The 18,256-nt window shown below is 39.7% G+C and overlaps 1 protein-coding gene across 1 annotated transcript in view; it reads left to right on the forward strand.

Moving 5' to 3' along the window:
* The window catches only part of Mipol1 (mirror-image polydactyly 1), a 277,375-nt gene extending 259,441 nt beyond the window's left edge, over window positions 1–17,934 (forward strand). The window contains exon 11 of the mRNA XM_021178974.2: window positions 16,952–17,934. Within this exon, the coding sequence (XP_021034633.1) occupies window positions 16,952–17,018 (67 nt within the window). The 3' untranslated portion in view covers window positions 17,019–17,934. The remainder of the gene's footprint in view (window positions 1–16,951) is intronic.
* Window positions 17,935–18,256: the final 322 nt, after the last annotated feature.

Below are 18,256 nucleotides of genomic sequence, written 5' to 3' on the forward strand. Positions count from 1 at the left end.
TCCTCCATTGTTGGTGGGATTGCAAGCTTGTACAACCACTCTGGAAATCAGTCTGGCGGTTCCTCAGAAAATTGGACATAGTACTACCAGAGGATCCCTCAATACCTCTCCTGGGCATATACCCAGAAGATGTCCCAACTGGTAATAAGGATCCTGAGTACCAGAACTGTAGTGGGTAGTTAAGTGGTAATAGTGGCTTCTCTGATAGGTTCCATGCCCTCACCAACCATGGATAGTTGGCTATGTTTACAGTACCAGGCATGAACTCCTTCATGTTGAGCAGGCCTTAAATCTAATTAGGTAACTGCTGGTTGACCCCAAAATGTAAGGAATACTATTACACCTTTCAGAATATCTTGTCCTGCTGGTCGTTTTTTTTGGTTCATAATATTTTATATTAGTTTGGTTCATTAATTTGGTTCATTATTTTTTATTAATTTATTTATTATATGTATTTACATCCCAAATGTTGCCCTTTCCTCCTGATCCCCCCCAGCGAGTTCTTCACCCTCACCCTCCCCTTCACCTCTGAGAGGGTAGCCTATCCCCCCAGTATCCCCACCACCACCCTATGGCCCTCAAGTCTCTACAGGATTAGGCACATCCTCTCCCACTGAGACCAGACTAGGCAGTGGGGAGCGTGGAGGATTTGAACCAGCCTCTATATGCTCTTTGTTTGGTGGCTCAGTCTTTTGGAGCTCCCAGAGACCCAGGTTAGTTGACACTGTTGGTCTTCTTATGGGGATGACATCCCCTTCAGTTCCTTCCATCCTTCTCCTAACTCTTCCATAGGGATCCCCGACCTCCATCCAGTGCTTGTCTGTGTCTGCATCTATCTCAGTCAGCTGCTGGTAGAGCCTCTCAGAGGACAGCTATGCTAAGCTCCTGTCGGCAAGCACAACATAGCTTCAGTAATAGTGTCAGGGATTGGTGCCCACACATGGGGTGGATCCCAAGTTGGGCCAGTAACCAGTTCTCTGCTCCATTTTTCTCCCTGCATTTGTTTTATACAGGAGCAATTTGGAGTTAATGTTTTGTAGCTGAATTTATGTCCCCATCCCTCCACTGGGGGAGGGGGGGTGTCTGTTACACACACACACACACACACACACACACACACACATATATATATAGTTTGGAACTAGGGCAGTTCAATTGGGAATTGAATTTTTAGGACATCTGCTTGCTCCAGTCAGCCCCGCTTGCTCAGTCCCTGCTTGCTCTGGCCCCACAGAATTCAATCCCTAGCACTCATTTAAATATCCAAATGTGGGGTGCAGACTTGTAATCCCAGTTCAAGAAGGAAGAGAGAAGAGGATCTCAAGGTTTGTGGGTCAGACAGCCTATCTGAATAAGTGGGCCTTGGGTCCCAGTGAGAGAGCTTGTCTTAAATACATAGATAGAAAGATGGATTGACAGATGTATAGGCAGACAGATGGATAGATGGATGGATAGATGGATAAATGGGGTAGATAGCGTCTGAGTAAGGGCACCCAAGATTCCAAGGTTGACATATAGCCTTCATATGTACATGCACATTTACGCACCCCTCCCCCATACATACATATATATGCACATGTGCATAAACACATACAACACACAAAAAACAATATGTATTCTTATAGACAGTTTCATTATTAACCAAAACAGTCAAAAATACATATGAATTTATTCTATTAGGATATGTTATTGAAGGAATAACTTACTTGAAAAGGTATGTCCTACATCATACAGATGAATGTTAAAGATTACATATCTTTAAGTAAGGTATTTTTCGAGAAAGGGGATATAACAGTTTGTTTTGTACTAATTGACAGAATGCCTTAGAATTCTGAGCAAATATTCCCCTACCATGTGCAAAGCATACAACTAATGGTTTGTGTTACAGACTTATGAATCTGATGACTTTTTTCAAGACAACATTCTGAACTTGCCCTGAGATTTTCTGACTCTTGTTATTATTGGATAGCATCCTGAGAGCTCGTTTTCCCAGCTTCTATGACTGATACTTCAATAACTCCTTATTATACTGGGCAATTTTTTTATCTCTATGAATCAGTTTTAGGCAAACTATATGCGAACACTTGATGGTGCAAAGATGTGTTATGCTGTATTGACTCTGAAGCCATTTGCTAGCTAATAGTGTCGTTGAGGGGTACAGGGTGTGCTCCACATGCTGAAGGCCCTGAGTTCAATCCTAGTTCCAAAAGTAAAACAAAAGTACAGTCACCCTATACAGCTCCCATTTGTGTGGGAGAAAGCAAGCTAAACCTTCCAACTCTGGTAAAAATTTGTTGCAGTGTGATCTGCATCTCTTTAATAAGGCTTGGCAATTATATGTGTTCATTGACTAGTTTTGTTTTTATGTGACTTGCCTGTTGATGACCCTTTTAGATTTTCCTTTCTTTAAAAAGATTTATTTATTTTTATTTTATGTATATGAGTATACAGTGGCTGTACAGATGGTTGTGAGCCTTCATGTAGTTGTTGAGAATTGAATTTTTAGGACCTCTGCTTGCTCCAGTCAGCCCTGCTTGCTCAGTCCCTGCTCGCTCTGGCCCAAAGATTTATTTATTATTATAATTAAGTTTACTGTAGCTGTCTTCAGACGCACCAGAAGAAGGTGTCAGACCTCATTACAGGGGATTCTGAGCCACCATGAGGTTGCTGGGATTTGAACTGAGGACCTTCAGTAGAGCGGTCAGTGCTCTTACCCGCTGAGCCATCTCACCAGCCCCCTACATTTTTCTATTGAGCTGTGAATCCATTGTCATTGATTTGTTAGAACTCTTTATTAGTAAATAATTTCATTATGAACCTATAAGCATTTTCCTTGGTTTGTTGTTGTTGTTGTTGTTGTTGCTGCTGCTGCTGCTAATGTTTTTTAATTGTGTGTATATGTAGAGTGGGAAGAGTATGCACACATGAATGAATGCAGGTGCACACTGAGACCAAAGAGACCTCCTGGAGCTAAAATTACAGTTGCCTGTGAGCACCTACCTAGGTGCAGGGAACTGAACTTGAGTCCTCTACAAGAACAGCTTGCACTTTTTAACTGCTGGCCAATCTCTTCAGCCCTTCCATAGTTTTTAGTGATGGTGACAGTGGTGGAGGACTAAGAGGAGGAGGAGGAAGAGGAGGAGGAGGAGGAGGAAGAGGAGGAGGAAGAGGAGGAGGAAGAAGAGGAGGAGGAAGAAGAGGAGGAGGAAGAAGAGGAGGGGGAGGAGGAGGAAGAGGAGGAGGAGGAGGAGGAGGTGTGTGTTTAACAGAGTTCTTTTACTGTTACCGTTGTGAAACTTCCTTGTTAAATTGTAGTAATTTATGATAGCTGGGAGCAGATGTCTTCTTTTGAGTTGTTCATCTAAGATTTATTCTTATTAAATATATTACTTTTAAAAAGCATTAGGCTACTTTGTAAACATAAGCTTTGTGTACTTCCTTCTTTAGCAAATCATTTTTATTAATTAGAGGTCAATAGATAATTGTTCTCATACTTTAATGCCAGTTCAGATTGGTTTCTCTTAGCAAATAAGCTATTTAGTCATAGTTCCTCAGCCATGACTTGTCTCTTCCAAAGCAAATATCCTTAAAGGATAAAACAAACAGGATCAAGACCCAGTGAAAGAGCCGAACCCTGTGATGTCAGATTAAAGGATGGTACCTGAGGTGCAGCCTTGACTGGAAAAGGCGATCTAGCCAAGTGCAAGGCATTTTTTTTTTTTTTTTGGACTGTTGTAAATGTAGTCCAGAACTGTGTGGGGCCTTAATCTGTTGTCTTAAAAATAATGGCCAGTTCTTCCACTTTTGTGTGCCATGTGCTCCTCAATTTGCTTTTCTGGTAACTGTCTGGCAGTTCAGAACTTAAGTATAAAACCCACACCGTGCATGTAGCTGATGTAAGCTTTGTCGACAGACGGATGTGGCTTTGGAGCTGCATTCTCTGTCAGCAACGCGACATGGGACAGCTGTGGTGACCTCAGCAAGGAAAGGGGAGAGATAAGATGATGTAGTTTTCTCTGTTTGCCTCTGACTGTCCATATTAGTAGCTATAACATTGTGTCTATCTTGACTGAGAGAAATATTAAATAATTGGAAGGGTTGTTATAATTTTTTGTGTTTAAGTGACTTATTAGGTTGGGCCTTGTTTACTTGATTTTTTTTTTCAAGACAAGTGCCAGGTATCAAATATAGGGCCTTTCTTACTGTACCTCCACATGCCCACTAATTTTCTTTTGGCTACACTAAACATTTAAAAATTTAAACATTCACCGGGCAGTGGTGGCGCACGCCTTTAATCCCAGCACTTGGGAGGCATAGGCAGGTGGATTGCTGAGTTCAAGGTCAGCCTGGCCTACAGAGTGAGTTCCAGGACAGCCAGGGCTACACAGAGAAACCCTGTCTCGAAAAACAAAAACAAAAAAACAAACAAAAAAAAATTAAACATTCAAACTACCAAATCAATAAATGTTAAATTTAGAAACACTTAAACAAATTGAGCTTTTTATAAAATATTTTACATAATACATAAAATGTTACAAACCAATTATCACTTAACATATGACATGTCTATGAAAATAGCATTTCTGTCAGTATATATAACCTTTTATTAAATAACAGTAAAATTTTCATTTGGCAAATAGATCATTTTTCATGTTTTTTTCTCATGAAATAAAATATACTTCCTATGATAAAAATGAGCAAATTTATAAAATCTATAATATATGCATATTAATATTCATAAGCCATTTGGATTTACTTATTATATGATTCAAACTGTCTATACCTTTGCTGCCTCCATATGTGTGTATACACACACACACATATGGCAGTAATGCATATGTATGATATACACATATATACGTACAAGACGAGAAAGTCAGGAACCAAGAAAAGGCAGAGTGTGCTCCACTCAAAGCTGCCCTGCAGTCTTTGGATAGAAGGTGAATGCTTAGAAGGGTTAGTAACTTGCTTCATAGAAAGTCATCTCTAGTGCTTATGGACAGTTAATGCGGATGATTTCAACCGTTTAGTGCATGGAAATAGCATTGTAAATATTACACATTTGGAAGCACTTTGCTGAAAGGGAACACTTATGAATAAGATGACTCAGTTTTTAAATAGCTCGTCATACTTTTTCTTCCTATTTCATAATTGTGAATACAACCTTACCACTTGATACATGAAATTTCAAACATCACATTTTGGAAAGATGTCTTATTTTACTGAAAAACATGGAACAGTGTAGGAGGGACAATAAGTTTGGGTTGACCTTCCAGTCTGATATGTAATTACTAAGCATAAATACAGTTTAGCGAAAACCTTGCCAAGGGACTGGGGAAACGACCACTCAGTAAAGTTCCGGCAGTGCAAGCATCTGAGCTTGGGTTCTGATCCCCACCGCCCATGTGAATAGCATGGTATGGTGGCTGACATCAGAAACACTAGATCCTAAGGTAGGACAGAGCCCAGAGACTTGCTGGCTGGCAAGCCAAGCTTAGACAGTAAGTTCTAGGTTCAGTGAGTGACCCCATAGACTACATGAAGGGGCTAGAGAAAGATGGTGCCATAGTTAATAACACTTGTTACTCTTGCTGAGAGCCTAGGTTCAGTTCCTAGTGTGCACATGGAAGCTCATAACCACATATACCTCCAGTTTCAGAGAATACAATGCCCTCTTCTCTCCTCCATGGGTACTGAGCGCTCAGTGGTGTACATACATACATACTTACACACACACACACCCATACACATGAAATCTAAGAATAAATAAAATTTAAAATAAAAAATCAGATCATTGAGAAAGATACCCAATGTCAACCTTCGTTCCACAAAGGCGTTCATGTGTGAGAACACCTGCGTACACACAATTCATGCCATGTATTGTTAATGTACTAAATTTAGTAAGAAATCTTAAAAGTGTGACATACTTCCTTTGCTCCTGGTTCAAAGAATCAATTTTCCTAAGCAAAATACTTAGGAGGGTTTTTTCCCCCTAAATACTGCTACATTGAACACACTGTACTAAATATTTGAAGAGAGTACCAGTTTTTGCAAATGAAATAACTGAGTTAAAGAGAATCTGAAATCTTGTATCTACGTATGATACTGGTGCTGTATCTGCCACCTCGTTCATTTATTATCTCGTAGTTTACACTGGCGCTGTCTCCCTCTCCGTTTTCAGTATAGGTAACAGGGGAATAAAAGCCTCAGTGAGAGCAGTCGTGCCCCACAGAGTGGATGAGATGGGAGTTAGCAGAAAAGAAGGAAGAGAGGATAATACAGAAACAAGAAGTCCCATGAACAAAGTTAGTCCTAAGTCTGAATATAATCTGAGAAAAGCAGAGGTCCTTCTGAATGACAAGGCTCGGCTGAGTTACTCAGTTTTCAAATATGCAAATGAACTAAATTTCATGTGATAGGGGTAAGAACCATTATTGAGTGTTTTTTAATGATTGTACAATTATAATAATAAGTGTTCAGTCATAGTGATTGAGGGACATCAGCCATAATGGGAAGATTGTCTAAAACACATTGGTGTTAGATGTAAAAGCACCAGCTAAGAAGTGATTGTAGCAAAGCAGTATGGGAAGATAGATAGATGATGTTCTGGCATGGACTGGAAATAGTAAGAACAAGAAGAAGAGATTGATATTAGAAGCACTACAGAGAAAATACTACTTAGTGACCGAAAAGATGTGCAGGGTAAAGAAATCAGGGTTTTAAGGTTCTCTCCCTAAAGGATAGAAAAAAACACTATGCCATTAATAGAATGTCTTTAGTTCAGTGCGAAGATCTAATTTCATTTTCTTTCTGTGTAACCCTAACTTATAAACTTATGAGAAAAAATATTAAGTTTGAGAACAGCACTGCCAGGTAGCAGATATAAAATTCATCAAAAATGGCTTCCAGAAACTGAACAGCCAAAGAAGGGAAAGGCTTCAACAGATTCTTCTCAGGGAATAATAGAAATGCCCATGGGAGTTTGTCTGGAATGACAGCAATTTAGATTATATAACCCCATTTCCCACATAATTAAACTCTCCATGGAGTGTAATGCAGAAAGTCAGAATGTCCAAAGTTATTCGGAATCATAAAGCTTATGCTTTAGAGCTGCATCTCAAGCCATTCAAAGACAGGCCAGATGTCAAGGCGGCAGCTTGAGGTGTCATTCTTCAAAAGGCAATATGTAACTCCTCTGCTGGGCAAACAGCAGATCAGCTCCTGAGCGGGTGTCATTCGTATTGGGTAGAAATATCTGAGCCAGGCTGGAGTGTGAATATTTAAAAGTTTAGAAATAGAAAGCTAATAGCAGCATGCGGAAGATAATTTACTAATTATTCTGTTTCAAAGGTAGAGGATGCAAACGGGTCGTCATCAGAGATTGATAGCCACTGTGCGTTAATGCTGTCTGGGTGACTCACTCATGACACTGTTTCTTCACCAGCTAGGAAGGAAAGCACATACCCAAAGAGGCAGGCATTCCCTGTCGGCTAAGACTGAACTAACCAGAGGAAAAGGCAACAATGAATTACAATGTTCATGTATCCTTTTAAAAATCCCTGAGGATTTCTATCTTGAGACAAGTTTAAAGCATCCTCTTTGTACCTAGTTAAGAATGATTTCTTGTTAACCAGGCAGTGGAGGCGCACACCTTTAATTTCACTACTCCGGAGGCAGAGACAGGCTGATAATCTCTGAGTTTGAGGCCAACCTGGTCTGCAGAGTGAGTTCCAGGACAACCAGGACGATACAGAGAAACACTATCTCAAACAAACAAACAAACAAGCAAACAAAAATTACTTTTGTTAGTATAAAAAAATATTTTTGCCAGGCGTGGTGGTACATGACTTTAATCCCAGCAATGGGGAGGCAGAGACTGGTGGATCTCTATGAATTCAAGACAAACCTAAATAGTTAGATCCTGTCTCAAAATCATCATCATCATCATCATCATAGTTTGAAATGCCTTTATAAAGTGTCCTTCCTCCAGGGACTGGAAAGATGACTCAAAGATTAAGAATGTATCCCGTTCATGTGGAGGTCCTGAGTTTGGGTGCTACCATCCACATCTGTCTCTAAGTCCAGGCCCAGGGCAATTCTATAATTACGAGGCTTTATTTATCTTTATTGCCATTATGAAGGAAGTTTCTAGAATATAAAGATCTGTGTGTAGTCTTATTAGTACCCGTGATCTAAGTCCAAAGAAGTCAAAAGGAAAAAAAAATCCGTCTTTATGAATAAATTTCCCACTGCTGAGTGTATATTTGTTTCACAGTTAAAATTCTCATTTCTTGCAAAGTTTATTTCTTTGCTTGAAAGAGTTAATGTGTCCTGATGCTACTAACTTCCAAAGAATAATCTAGGTACTGGGAGTAAAGCTCTTTAATCCTCAGTAGTAACACTTTAATGCATAAAAGAAGGATGTATGTGATTTAATTTCAAGTCACCTATGGTGCTCAAAAAGTATTAGCAGTGAAGTGAATGGATATTAAAGAATGGAAATTACATCTACAAGTGGCATATAAAAATCAGAAATTGGCAGGGGAGGGTGAACTTAGAAAACTCTGAAATGTTAGTCTTTTTGTCCTGCCACAATTCTTCCTCCATAAGGAAGACACACACACACACACACACACACACACACACACACACAAACACACCCTGGACTGCAGGAGCAAAACACAAAAGCTAGAATAAGGAGAGAAAAAAGGGAACAAACAGCACCCCCTTTTTTGAAAGTACCACTAACATAACCTTGTTTAATTTCTTAGAAATATAAAATTTTAGTGAAGTAGTTAAAATGATTGCCAATTTGCTTTTCCTACTGTCTGTGCATGTCTGGTTTTTTTCACTCCAGTCTCTCTCAAAAAAGTGCTTCCTCCTCTTTCTGTCTTCTCTCTGTCCTTCTCTGTCTCTGAACAAGTCTGAAATTAAACAGAGAACTTGGCTTTGAGCATCTGTACATCATTGTTACAGTATAAGCTAAATTCTTCCTGTTACTAAAAGGCCCACCTTGGCTTAGCTCTTGGGGTAAAGCTTTGCCTAGCTCCTTTCTCCCAACCTGTGTTCTTTTCAATGATCATTCCATCGGCTGACGCCATCCTCAAAGGCTCTGAGAACTTAGAATATTTACTGCATGCCTTCTCATTGAGTAGTGACTTTGTCACTTGTGTGTTGTTTGTTGCTCAGACAGAACCAATCCATGAAGACAAGACTTTCCTTGCAGTTGAAATCCTCCTGCCTTGGCCTTCTAACTACTGAGAGTAATAAGCAGGATATGCTAACATGCCTGTCAAATGCTTTACTTTCTTTTACTTTAAAAACAATCTAAGGGGTCATTATCAAAATAACATGACATTAGAATTTAGAAAGTAAGAAAAATGACCTCTTAGTCCCAGCATGTGTATATATGTAACAATTACTCATAAAAATATCCTAATGAATTTTGAAAACCTATTGTGCCCAGTACTAAATAAATATGCAGTGAACAGAATATACACACACTGCCCCTTCCCTGGAGGGATTCATAGGCTTGTTACTAATGCTGGGTTTTCATGGGAATCTTAAGTATGGGTCGGATATCCTCTGATAGACAGAGGGGAAAGCCCAATAAATATCCTTGATGTTAAATAATTCCATTGTCTCAGTCACTTTCTTATTTGATTAAGTTTTAGAAACTTAATCAAAATAACTCAATTATCTGCCATTAAGTACTTTCCTAATGGAATTATCCACTACACTACTGCTGCCATAGACTCATGGATTCTAGTAAGCAACGTAGACACCTCAGATACAAATGTCATTCCTGGGTAAATCACAAGAAACTTCTGTTCTCAGATCCAAAGCTTGAAATTCAGTTACTCTAGAGATACTAGATAAATGCAGGTAGACCTTCAGTCATTCCCCAGGTTCTACTGTCATGTGTCTAGCATATGTTTATTGTACATCTAAATATATAATGATTTATATTATGATTTACTAGTGAGGCCTATTTTTTAAAGTTTAAATAAAATGGACCATGTTAGCTAGTTGTGGTGGTGCTCGTGTACATCCCAGCACTCAGGGGAAAGAAGCAGGTGGACCTCTATTAGTTTGAAACCAACCTGGTCTATATAGCCAGTTCCAGGCCAGCCGGGGCTGCATCGTGAGATCCTGGCTCAAAAACCCAGTTACTGCAGTTTTAAATATGAAGTAGGACGTAGCTTTGGTGCCCTGCCTACTTTGGCTATCAGTGGTATTAAAGAATGTTACATGTCTAGTGTAGAGCTGGTAAATGTGTGTGTGCTGCTTTCCTTATGTTGTGGAGAGGAAGCAGGCACATACAGCCTGCATCCTTAACCAGGAGCTGTTTCCACTTGATAAGCACTTGCAAGTGAAAAATCCGTTCTCTCCAATGTAGTCTAAGTACAGGCTGCATCCCAGTGGAAGATGGCCAACACAGAATGAACTCAGTGGCATTCTTGGAGGGGTTTCTTGTTTGTTTGTTTGTTTGTTTGTTTGTTTGTTTGTTTGCCTGATAATACACTGTCAGGACACTTTTACAGTACAGGTCTTTTGCTTATGTAGTATGCTTGTGTTTTTATGGCATTTCGACATGTTCCAGTGTGCGCGACTCTACCTTTCTTGTGCTTTAACTGTGGCTCTTCTTCTTTTTCTTCTTCTTCTTCTTCTTCTTCTTTTTCTTCTTCTTCTTCTTCTTCTTCTTCTTCTTCTTCTTCTTCTTCTTCTTCTTCTTCTTCTTCTTCTTCTTCTTCTTCTTCTTGTTCTTCTGTTCATTTTGTTTTGTCCTATTTTCGTTTGTTTGTTAGCCTCAACACAAATTAAGAGACCAATTCCATTTCCCCCCTGGACTAACGACACTTTATAGACTTGATTTCTTTAAACAAATATGGATTCCGGGTTGAGTCGCTTTCCTCCAAACACCTCTGTCTCCTTATACTCATGTCTTTCTCAGCCCACTTGATATACAAGTCATAATCTAAATTACTCCCATCATTTCCTCTGCCCACTTCGATTCCCAATATACAGAGTTGATAGGGAAATAAAAGGTAGGCTAATATAATGGCCAATGTCTTCTACAAAACTGTAGTCTGCAACCCCATAGAGAAGGCCATCAGTCCCACCTAGAGCTCCTGTTACATGTCCATGGTCATCTTTCCCACATATTCCATTGCACTCTCCTTGTTCTTTTCCAGGCTTAACCCTCTGTGCTTTCATCAGAGACCTGTGTCTCCTACTCCATGGGGAAAACTGATCCGAGCTGCCATGATTTCTGACAGTTGTCTTCCCCCACACCTACAAAATTGTCCACAGCTGTATCCGCCTCAACTCTTTCCTGTTAGTCCCCAGGGAAACTTGTCTAGTCATTTTTTCCAGAGATTATCCTACAAATCCTGCTATGACAATACTCTGAGACCTTGCTTCTAAAAGTATCATCTTTCTCCCTTACATTCTTACATCTTTTCATGGCCTCCTTTTCTATGATCCTTAGATATATTCATGTCTTCCATTTAAAACATACTCCAGCTAGGTGAGCTTTTATATCGCAGTCTGTCTTGGCTTTTCAGTTGTCCTATTCTGGTTATGCTTCCTCAGAGTTGGGCGACCATTAAAAACTATTCCAAAATGGTTGACATTTCCTGTCAAATAAATAGGCACTTGATGTCAATCCTGTTTGTACTGTGTGCTTGTGTGTTCTTGTTTTGTTTGTTTTGTTGTTTTGAGACAGGGCCACGCTGTGGCCTTGGCTGGTGTGGAACTTGCTATGCAGACTAAGGTGGCCTTGAACTCTTAGAGACTCACCTGCCTCAGTCTTCCAGGTGCTGAGATAAAAGGCGTGTGCCACCCTGCTGGACTACGTCAACTTCCCCTACGCAACCGCCATGCCCTGTTAATCCTCCCTTCTTATTTTTTTTTCTTTTCTTTTTTTTTTTTTGCACATTTTTATTAGATATTTTCTTTATATACATTTCAATTTTCAAATGCTATCCCGAAAGTTCCCTATACCCTCCCCCCTGCCCTGCTCTCCTACCCACCCATCTTACCTCTAGGCTAAGGTAATCTCTGGCCAGTCTTTATATCTTAGATGAACCAGTGAGCTCCAGGTTCAGTGAGGGACCCAGTCTCAAAAAACAATAGTGAGGGACCCAGTCTCCAAAATACAAGGTGGAAAGAAACAGAGGAAGACATTTAATGTCAAGCCCTAACCTCCATATATGCATACATGTGCACACATATGTATACACACACATGGAAAGCAAAAATGAAAGCATAGATCAACATTTAAAAGTCTAACACCAGAAAACTAGTCATAGCAGGAAAAGAAATTCAGTAAGAGCCAGAGAATTGGGGAGTTTGCTGTGAAATTGTGCCTCCCAGGAATGTCAGAAGCTACATCGTGAGATTTTCTTGTCACATCCCCATGGTTTTGAGATTATAGACTGGTGTCACCAGGTATGGCCCAGGTTCTACTTTAGGACATAATTTCCATATTGACTAATATGAGAATATGAGAATTCTTACCATCTCTGCTCTTACAGAATGAGTTCAAAGCCAACCTGAGCAACTAGTCAGACTCTCCAAATAAAAAGTAAAACTATCTGAGAATATATTACATTTGTGGGTCATTTGCCTTGCTTTCTCAAGGCAGGCCCTGGACTCAGTCCCTACTACTGAAGGGGAAGGGTGGCTCCTTCGCAAACTTTTTCACTTAGCTACAAGTCAGGTAATTATGAGGAATTAGTTCTGTCATTCTTCTCTGTCCCACTGCAATAAATTATCCAGTGGCTAAGAATAATTCTTCCTCATAACAATTCAGACAGAAAGCAGAATGGTCTTGATACTTTTTTCAAGCAATGCAATATGTTAGAAAGATTAGGGACTTTGGTAGTTAGGCCACCATTATATCTCAACTCCAAAACCCACTAACTGTGTGGCACTGATCAAATCCCCCCAGTAGCCTTTGTCTCGGTCATCTGATTATAAGAGAGTTATAATGAATATTAAACATGTGACTAGATGACCTCTCAAGACTTCTTGGCACATAGACACTACTCGTTTATTATTTCTTACATACAGAACATATCACGGGATTCATTCATAGTGAAACATGGGAGGAAAACATAGAAATGGTAAATAACTTATAGATTATATTTTTGTGGAAAAGTTAATTTCATTATAGTGCACATGTAATTATATAACTACAAATAAAAGATTAAATTAATACAGGAGCCCAGCACAACTCTTCTGAGAGGCTTCATTTAGCAGCTGATGGAAACAGATGCAGAGACCTACAGCCAAATATAGGCAGAGCTCAGAGAGTCTTGTGGAAGAGTAGGAGCTGGGGTGGGAAGGAATGAGGGAGCCAGAGCAATCAAGGACACCACAAGAAAACCTACAGTTAACCAACCTGGGCCCCATGGGGGCTCACTGAGACTGAACCACCAGCCAAAGAGTCCGAATGGGCTAGACCTAGGTCCACCTCACATATGTAACAGAGATACAGCTTATTCTTCGTGTGAGTTCCCTGACAATTGGAGCGGGAGCTGTCTCTGACTCTGTTTTGGGCCTTTGGATACCTTTCCCATAACTGCTCTGCCTTGTCTGGCCTCAGTGGCAGAGGATGTGCTTAGTCCTGCCGTGACTTGAGGTACCAGAGTGGGTGGATACCCATGGGGATTCTCAGAGAAGGGGAATGGGGGTAGCAGGTGTAAGGGTGGGACTGGTAGGAGAGGAGGGAAGGGGACTGCAATCAGTCTGTAAAGTGAATAAATAAACCAATGGAGAAAAAGAAAAGAAAAATAGGATTTTTACCAAAATATTTGTAAAATTAACTTTTAAGTTGTATAGAAATTTTATTAAAACAAATAATAGATTTTAACCATTTATTATTTTCTAGGTGAGTTAGCATGAATTTATTTTATTTTATTTTATTTTATTTGCAAAGCATTCATACTAAAACAAGTTAAATGTGCCAGAAAATTCTTTTCCAATTTGACTTAGAATTAGGGGAGGGGTAATGACCCTACAAAGACAGATGGTCCATTACCAGGTGATCTCTAATTCATAGGGTTCTGGTCACCCAAACGTTAATGGAAATATCTCTAAGCAAAAAACAAGGAACGAAGGCCTGGACTTGTCACCGTGTGCCTCGCAGCCCGTGGGAGGACTTATTTATCTGTCCTTCAGTTACCTCATATTCCAATCTGAAAATTCATAGTCCTCACTAGATATAGCCCTTCCCTAGCCCATTAAACTCTCGTGGGTATATCAGTGATTATACAAAACACTTGGGTCTTATTTAAGGAGCTGCATGGGTTTTTAAACAATAGGATGGTTAAAAACCAGCCTACAGGCAAGTCCTATAAGATGTTCAGCATGTATGCCCACCTTCCTGTTGGCATGGCCTCAGGTTGGCAGGTGAATCCTGTTTCTTACAGGAGCAAACAGGTGCTTCAGTGTGTTCCAGAAGTCGTCGAGTTCTTACAAAATGAAGTAATTGACATTTTTCTCATTTCTGAGATCTAAGTTTCACAAATCAGTCAACCCGGAGGAGCTGAGAAGGCTATTGACATGCTGATTGCTGAAATACGGTAGACCCTTCAAACCATGATACTCGAGTATTTCCTCCTAATCTCTTACCTTAGCAAAATGTCTGAATGTATAAGGAGGAAAGAAGAGTAAAGAGAGCTTGTCTATAAAGAGGAAGCCAAGAAGGAGGACAGCATAGATTTGTGTGAGCAATTTGGTACTCTACTGAGTCTGGCTTTATAGTAATAGTATAGTGCAGTATAGTAGAGTATAGTACAGTAGAGTATAGCACAGTATAGTATAGTACAGTAGAGTAGAGTACAGTAGAGTAGAGTACAGTAGAGTAGAGTAGAGTAGAGTAGAGTAGAGTAACAGTGCACCGTAGAACTTACTTTTATTTTTATAAAAAATGTTTTTAAGCTGGGAGGTGGTGGCACACACCTTTAATCCCAGCACTCGGGAGGCAGAGGCAGGCGGATTTCTGAGTTCAAGGCCAGCCTGGTCTACAAAGTGAGTTCCAGGACAGCCAGGGCTATACAGAGAAACCCTGTCTCAAAAAGACAAAAACAAAAAAAAAAAGTTTTTAATCATTAATATTATGAATGATAAGGTGCAGGGACATATTTCATTAACTAAAAATAATATTTTATGTTAATAATGGATTGAAATCTTAGCGGTTTGCTAAGGCTTCTCATGGAGGTCATTTGTTACGAGTTAGCTCAGGGCCTCGGGTTGTAGCTCCGTGGCATAGCAGGGGTCCGCTATACACAAGACCCTGGAATTGATACTCACATGGCCCAACAAGGAGTTAATGTAAGTTATACCTGGATTTTAACAACTAACTTTTAGTATTTTTTGTTTCACACTAGAATTTGTATACCCTCTTCCACAATCCAAGTTACTATAACTCCACCTTAAAAGATTTATGTAGCCCCATCAGTCATAGTCCTGAAAGTTTCTTGGGTAGGTCACCACTAAGCAATGCCCAACTAAAAAGGCTAATCTGTGAGTGGAGTTTTTCCATGAAAAATCACGTTTTTCCATGAATTTCCTAATTTAGGTATTTGTAGCCCAAGACTGTGTTTAGCGACTGTATTCTCCACATGCATTTATACAGTTGAAAAGCACAATACGCCACGTATTGTGTGAACGCCTTCAATCCCAGCACGTGGGAGCAGAGGCAGGCGTAGTTCCATGAGTTTGAGGCCAGCCTGGTCTACAAAGCAAGTTACAGGCCAGTCAAGCCTATGCGGTGAACACCTGTCTTAAAATTAGAAGAAGAAAAAAATTCACTTTGAGGCCATTGCCCCATTTCTTAAAGGAAGACTCCAAGGTTCTGAGTGTTTCCTTCATGGTCCTCCTCACTGATCGCAGTCTTGCTATGTGCAGTCATCCCATAAATGTGCTCTGGTTTCCAAAGCTGTATGCAGTTGGCTTGTTCCTCCCCTGCTGCACTCTCAAATCGTCTTTAGAATCTTACTCTGTGCTGTGTTTATTTGTGGAGGACCATATAAATGCGGCAAACTGGAGCAGAAAAGCCTGTTGCTTGCCAATCTTTGTGGAGGGAGCACAAGACTGTTGGTTTTCATGTATAAAGATTTTTCTATTTATGACATCAAGAGAGAGGTTTGGTTGAGTTTTTGTGCTTTTAGGAAAGAAAAGGAAAGAAAGACTGTTCTGACTCTACCCTCTGTGCTAAGCAAAGCCAGCTGGTGAACATGACCGTGCTTTTTTTCCATACAGGACCCAAAGAGCACTGCCCAACACACTCTAGACCTTAGGTGGCTGTCAGTTTAATCAACTGAAAAAAAATCACTTTTCTATGACCAAAACGCGTGTCTATAGGTAACTCCTAGCCTGCACGACTCTGAAGAGGAACTTTTTTAAAAAGTACAGCACTGGAAGTGTGGTTGTATCAATGTCAAGTCATGTGTGCTTTATGCTATGAGAACGTTAAATTTCTGGTCTTTATTTTAAGCAGCTGACTGTGAAAAAGAAAGGGATTTGGGATGTGCAAGAGCACATCTAAGACCACCCATATAACTATATTAAAAGATATTTTTCTTACACAAATCTGCTTGAAGCTGCTCTTTGTTTGATATGCCATCTTGTCTTTACATAGTAGATAATTCATTCACAACTTTCATGCAAGTAGATAAATGTATTCAAATGAGTGATCTGTATATTTTGTGTCACATCCAACATAATCAGGGATCTAAGTTAAAATTTATGCTGCACTGTTCTTTAACCCCAAATTCCTAACACCCCGTGTGTCTCTCACAGTAACGCTTTGTCTCTTAGCATGACTACCAGTATGGCTTGGTCACAAGCACACACTGTTCTTTGCAGTCGGAATATTCCCAATAATAATTGCACTTTTTCTTTCCCTTCTTCTTTTTCCCTTTCCCCTGCCCCTGCATAGGTTAGAAAGGCTGGTGGATGTCCTGAGGAAGAAGGTTGGAACAGGGACCGTGAGGACCGTGATCTGACTGAAAGCCACCCAGTCTGGGGGAGCAATCACATCTGGTGACCAGGCTGCCTCATTCAACACTGTGTAAACACTAAAAGCCTTAACTTAGCAAACAGTTGTTAGAAGTGGGACACTCCAACCACATTCCAAGCTGAGATAAAATCAAATCACAAATGTTTAACCACTTTGCTGCTGACTTCAGTTATTTATCCAAATATATTAACTACAGGCTTTTACCAACTAGAACATTGCAGCTTATTTTGTAGCTATTTTATAGTTGTGCCTTTAATGTAAATCTTTTAGCCAGTGTGCTATAAAAAAATGTGTGAAGTCAGTTGGGATTGTAGCCCCGCATATGGCCCTTTCTGAATCAAAGTGCAGCAAAGTAAATATTGTCCAAGCCTTAATCCACTGTGTTAGGTCAAAACTTCAAATAAATGCGTTTTCAGTATAGAGTATATTTCTTAACTGATGGAAGAAGCTCAGACATGAGAGAATGTAGCCTACCTTCAGTGTATGTATGCAGCTTTTGTTCTTACTATTGAAGAATATAGTATAGATGGCATGAATTAAATGTATAATTTGCTTTAATAGGACATTAAAATGGCAATCACCAAGACATGATTTTTGTTTCACTATAAATAATATACACTGTTTTCAATAAAAAGGGCTATTAAAGTACACTTATACATAAATATTGTTGGCATTTTTTAATGTTGAGTCCAGGTAATTATCTAAGCATCATTTAAGCTGTAGAAAGAGCCAAGTTTCTGCTCATAGCTTGGGATACTTTTGGCTTGAAAATTAGCATGTGCCAGTTAGCATGTCTCTATCCTAAAAGGCAAGAATACGTAAAACTTGTAAGCATTCTTGTTATTTTCTTAGACTATTCATTTTGCTGTGGTAGAAGGGAATCTAATATATAATATACAAAAAATTCCAAATAGGAGGGCATAAAAAAAGCTATCTTGCAATTTGGTTCAAATTACTACTTTGAATTTATTTGACATAACTTAAAATAATGAAAGCATAGGCACTTAGCATATTGTGATGTTGTGAATACTTATGAAAAATATTGTCAGTTTTACAGACTGAGTAGCCGAAAGGCCAAGCCTCAAACAGGATGAAATGAAAATAAAAAACAGAGTTAGTGGGGGGCTGGTGAGATGGCTCAATAGGTAAGAGTACCCGACTGCTCTTCCAAAGGTCCCAGAGTTCAAATCCCAGCAACCACATGGTGGCTAACAACCATCCGTA

Source organism: Mus caroli, chromosome 12 (genome assembly GCF_900094665.2).
Source record: "Mus caroli chromosome 12, CAROLI_EIJ_v1.1, whole genome shotgun sequence".
Classification (NCBI taxonomy): domain Eukaryota; kingdom Metazoa; phylum Chordata; class Mammalia; order Rodentia; family Muridae; genus Mus; species Mus caroli.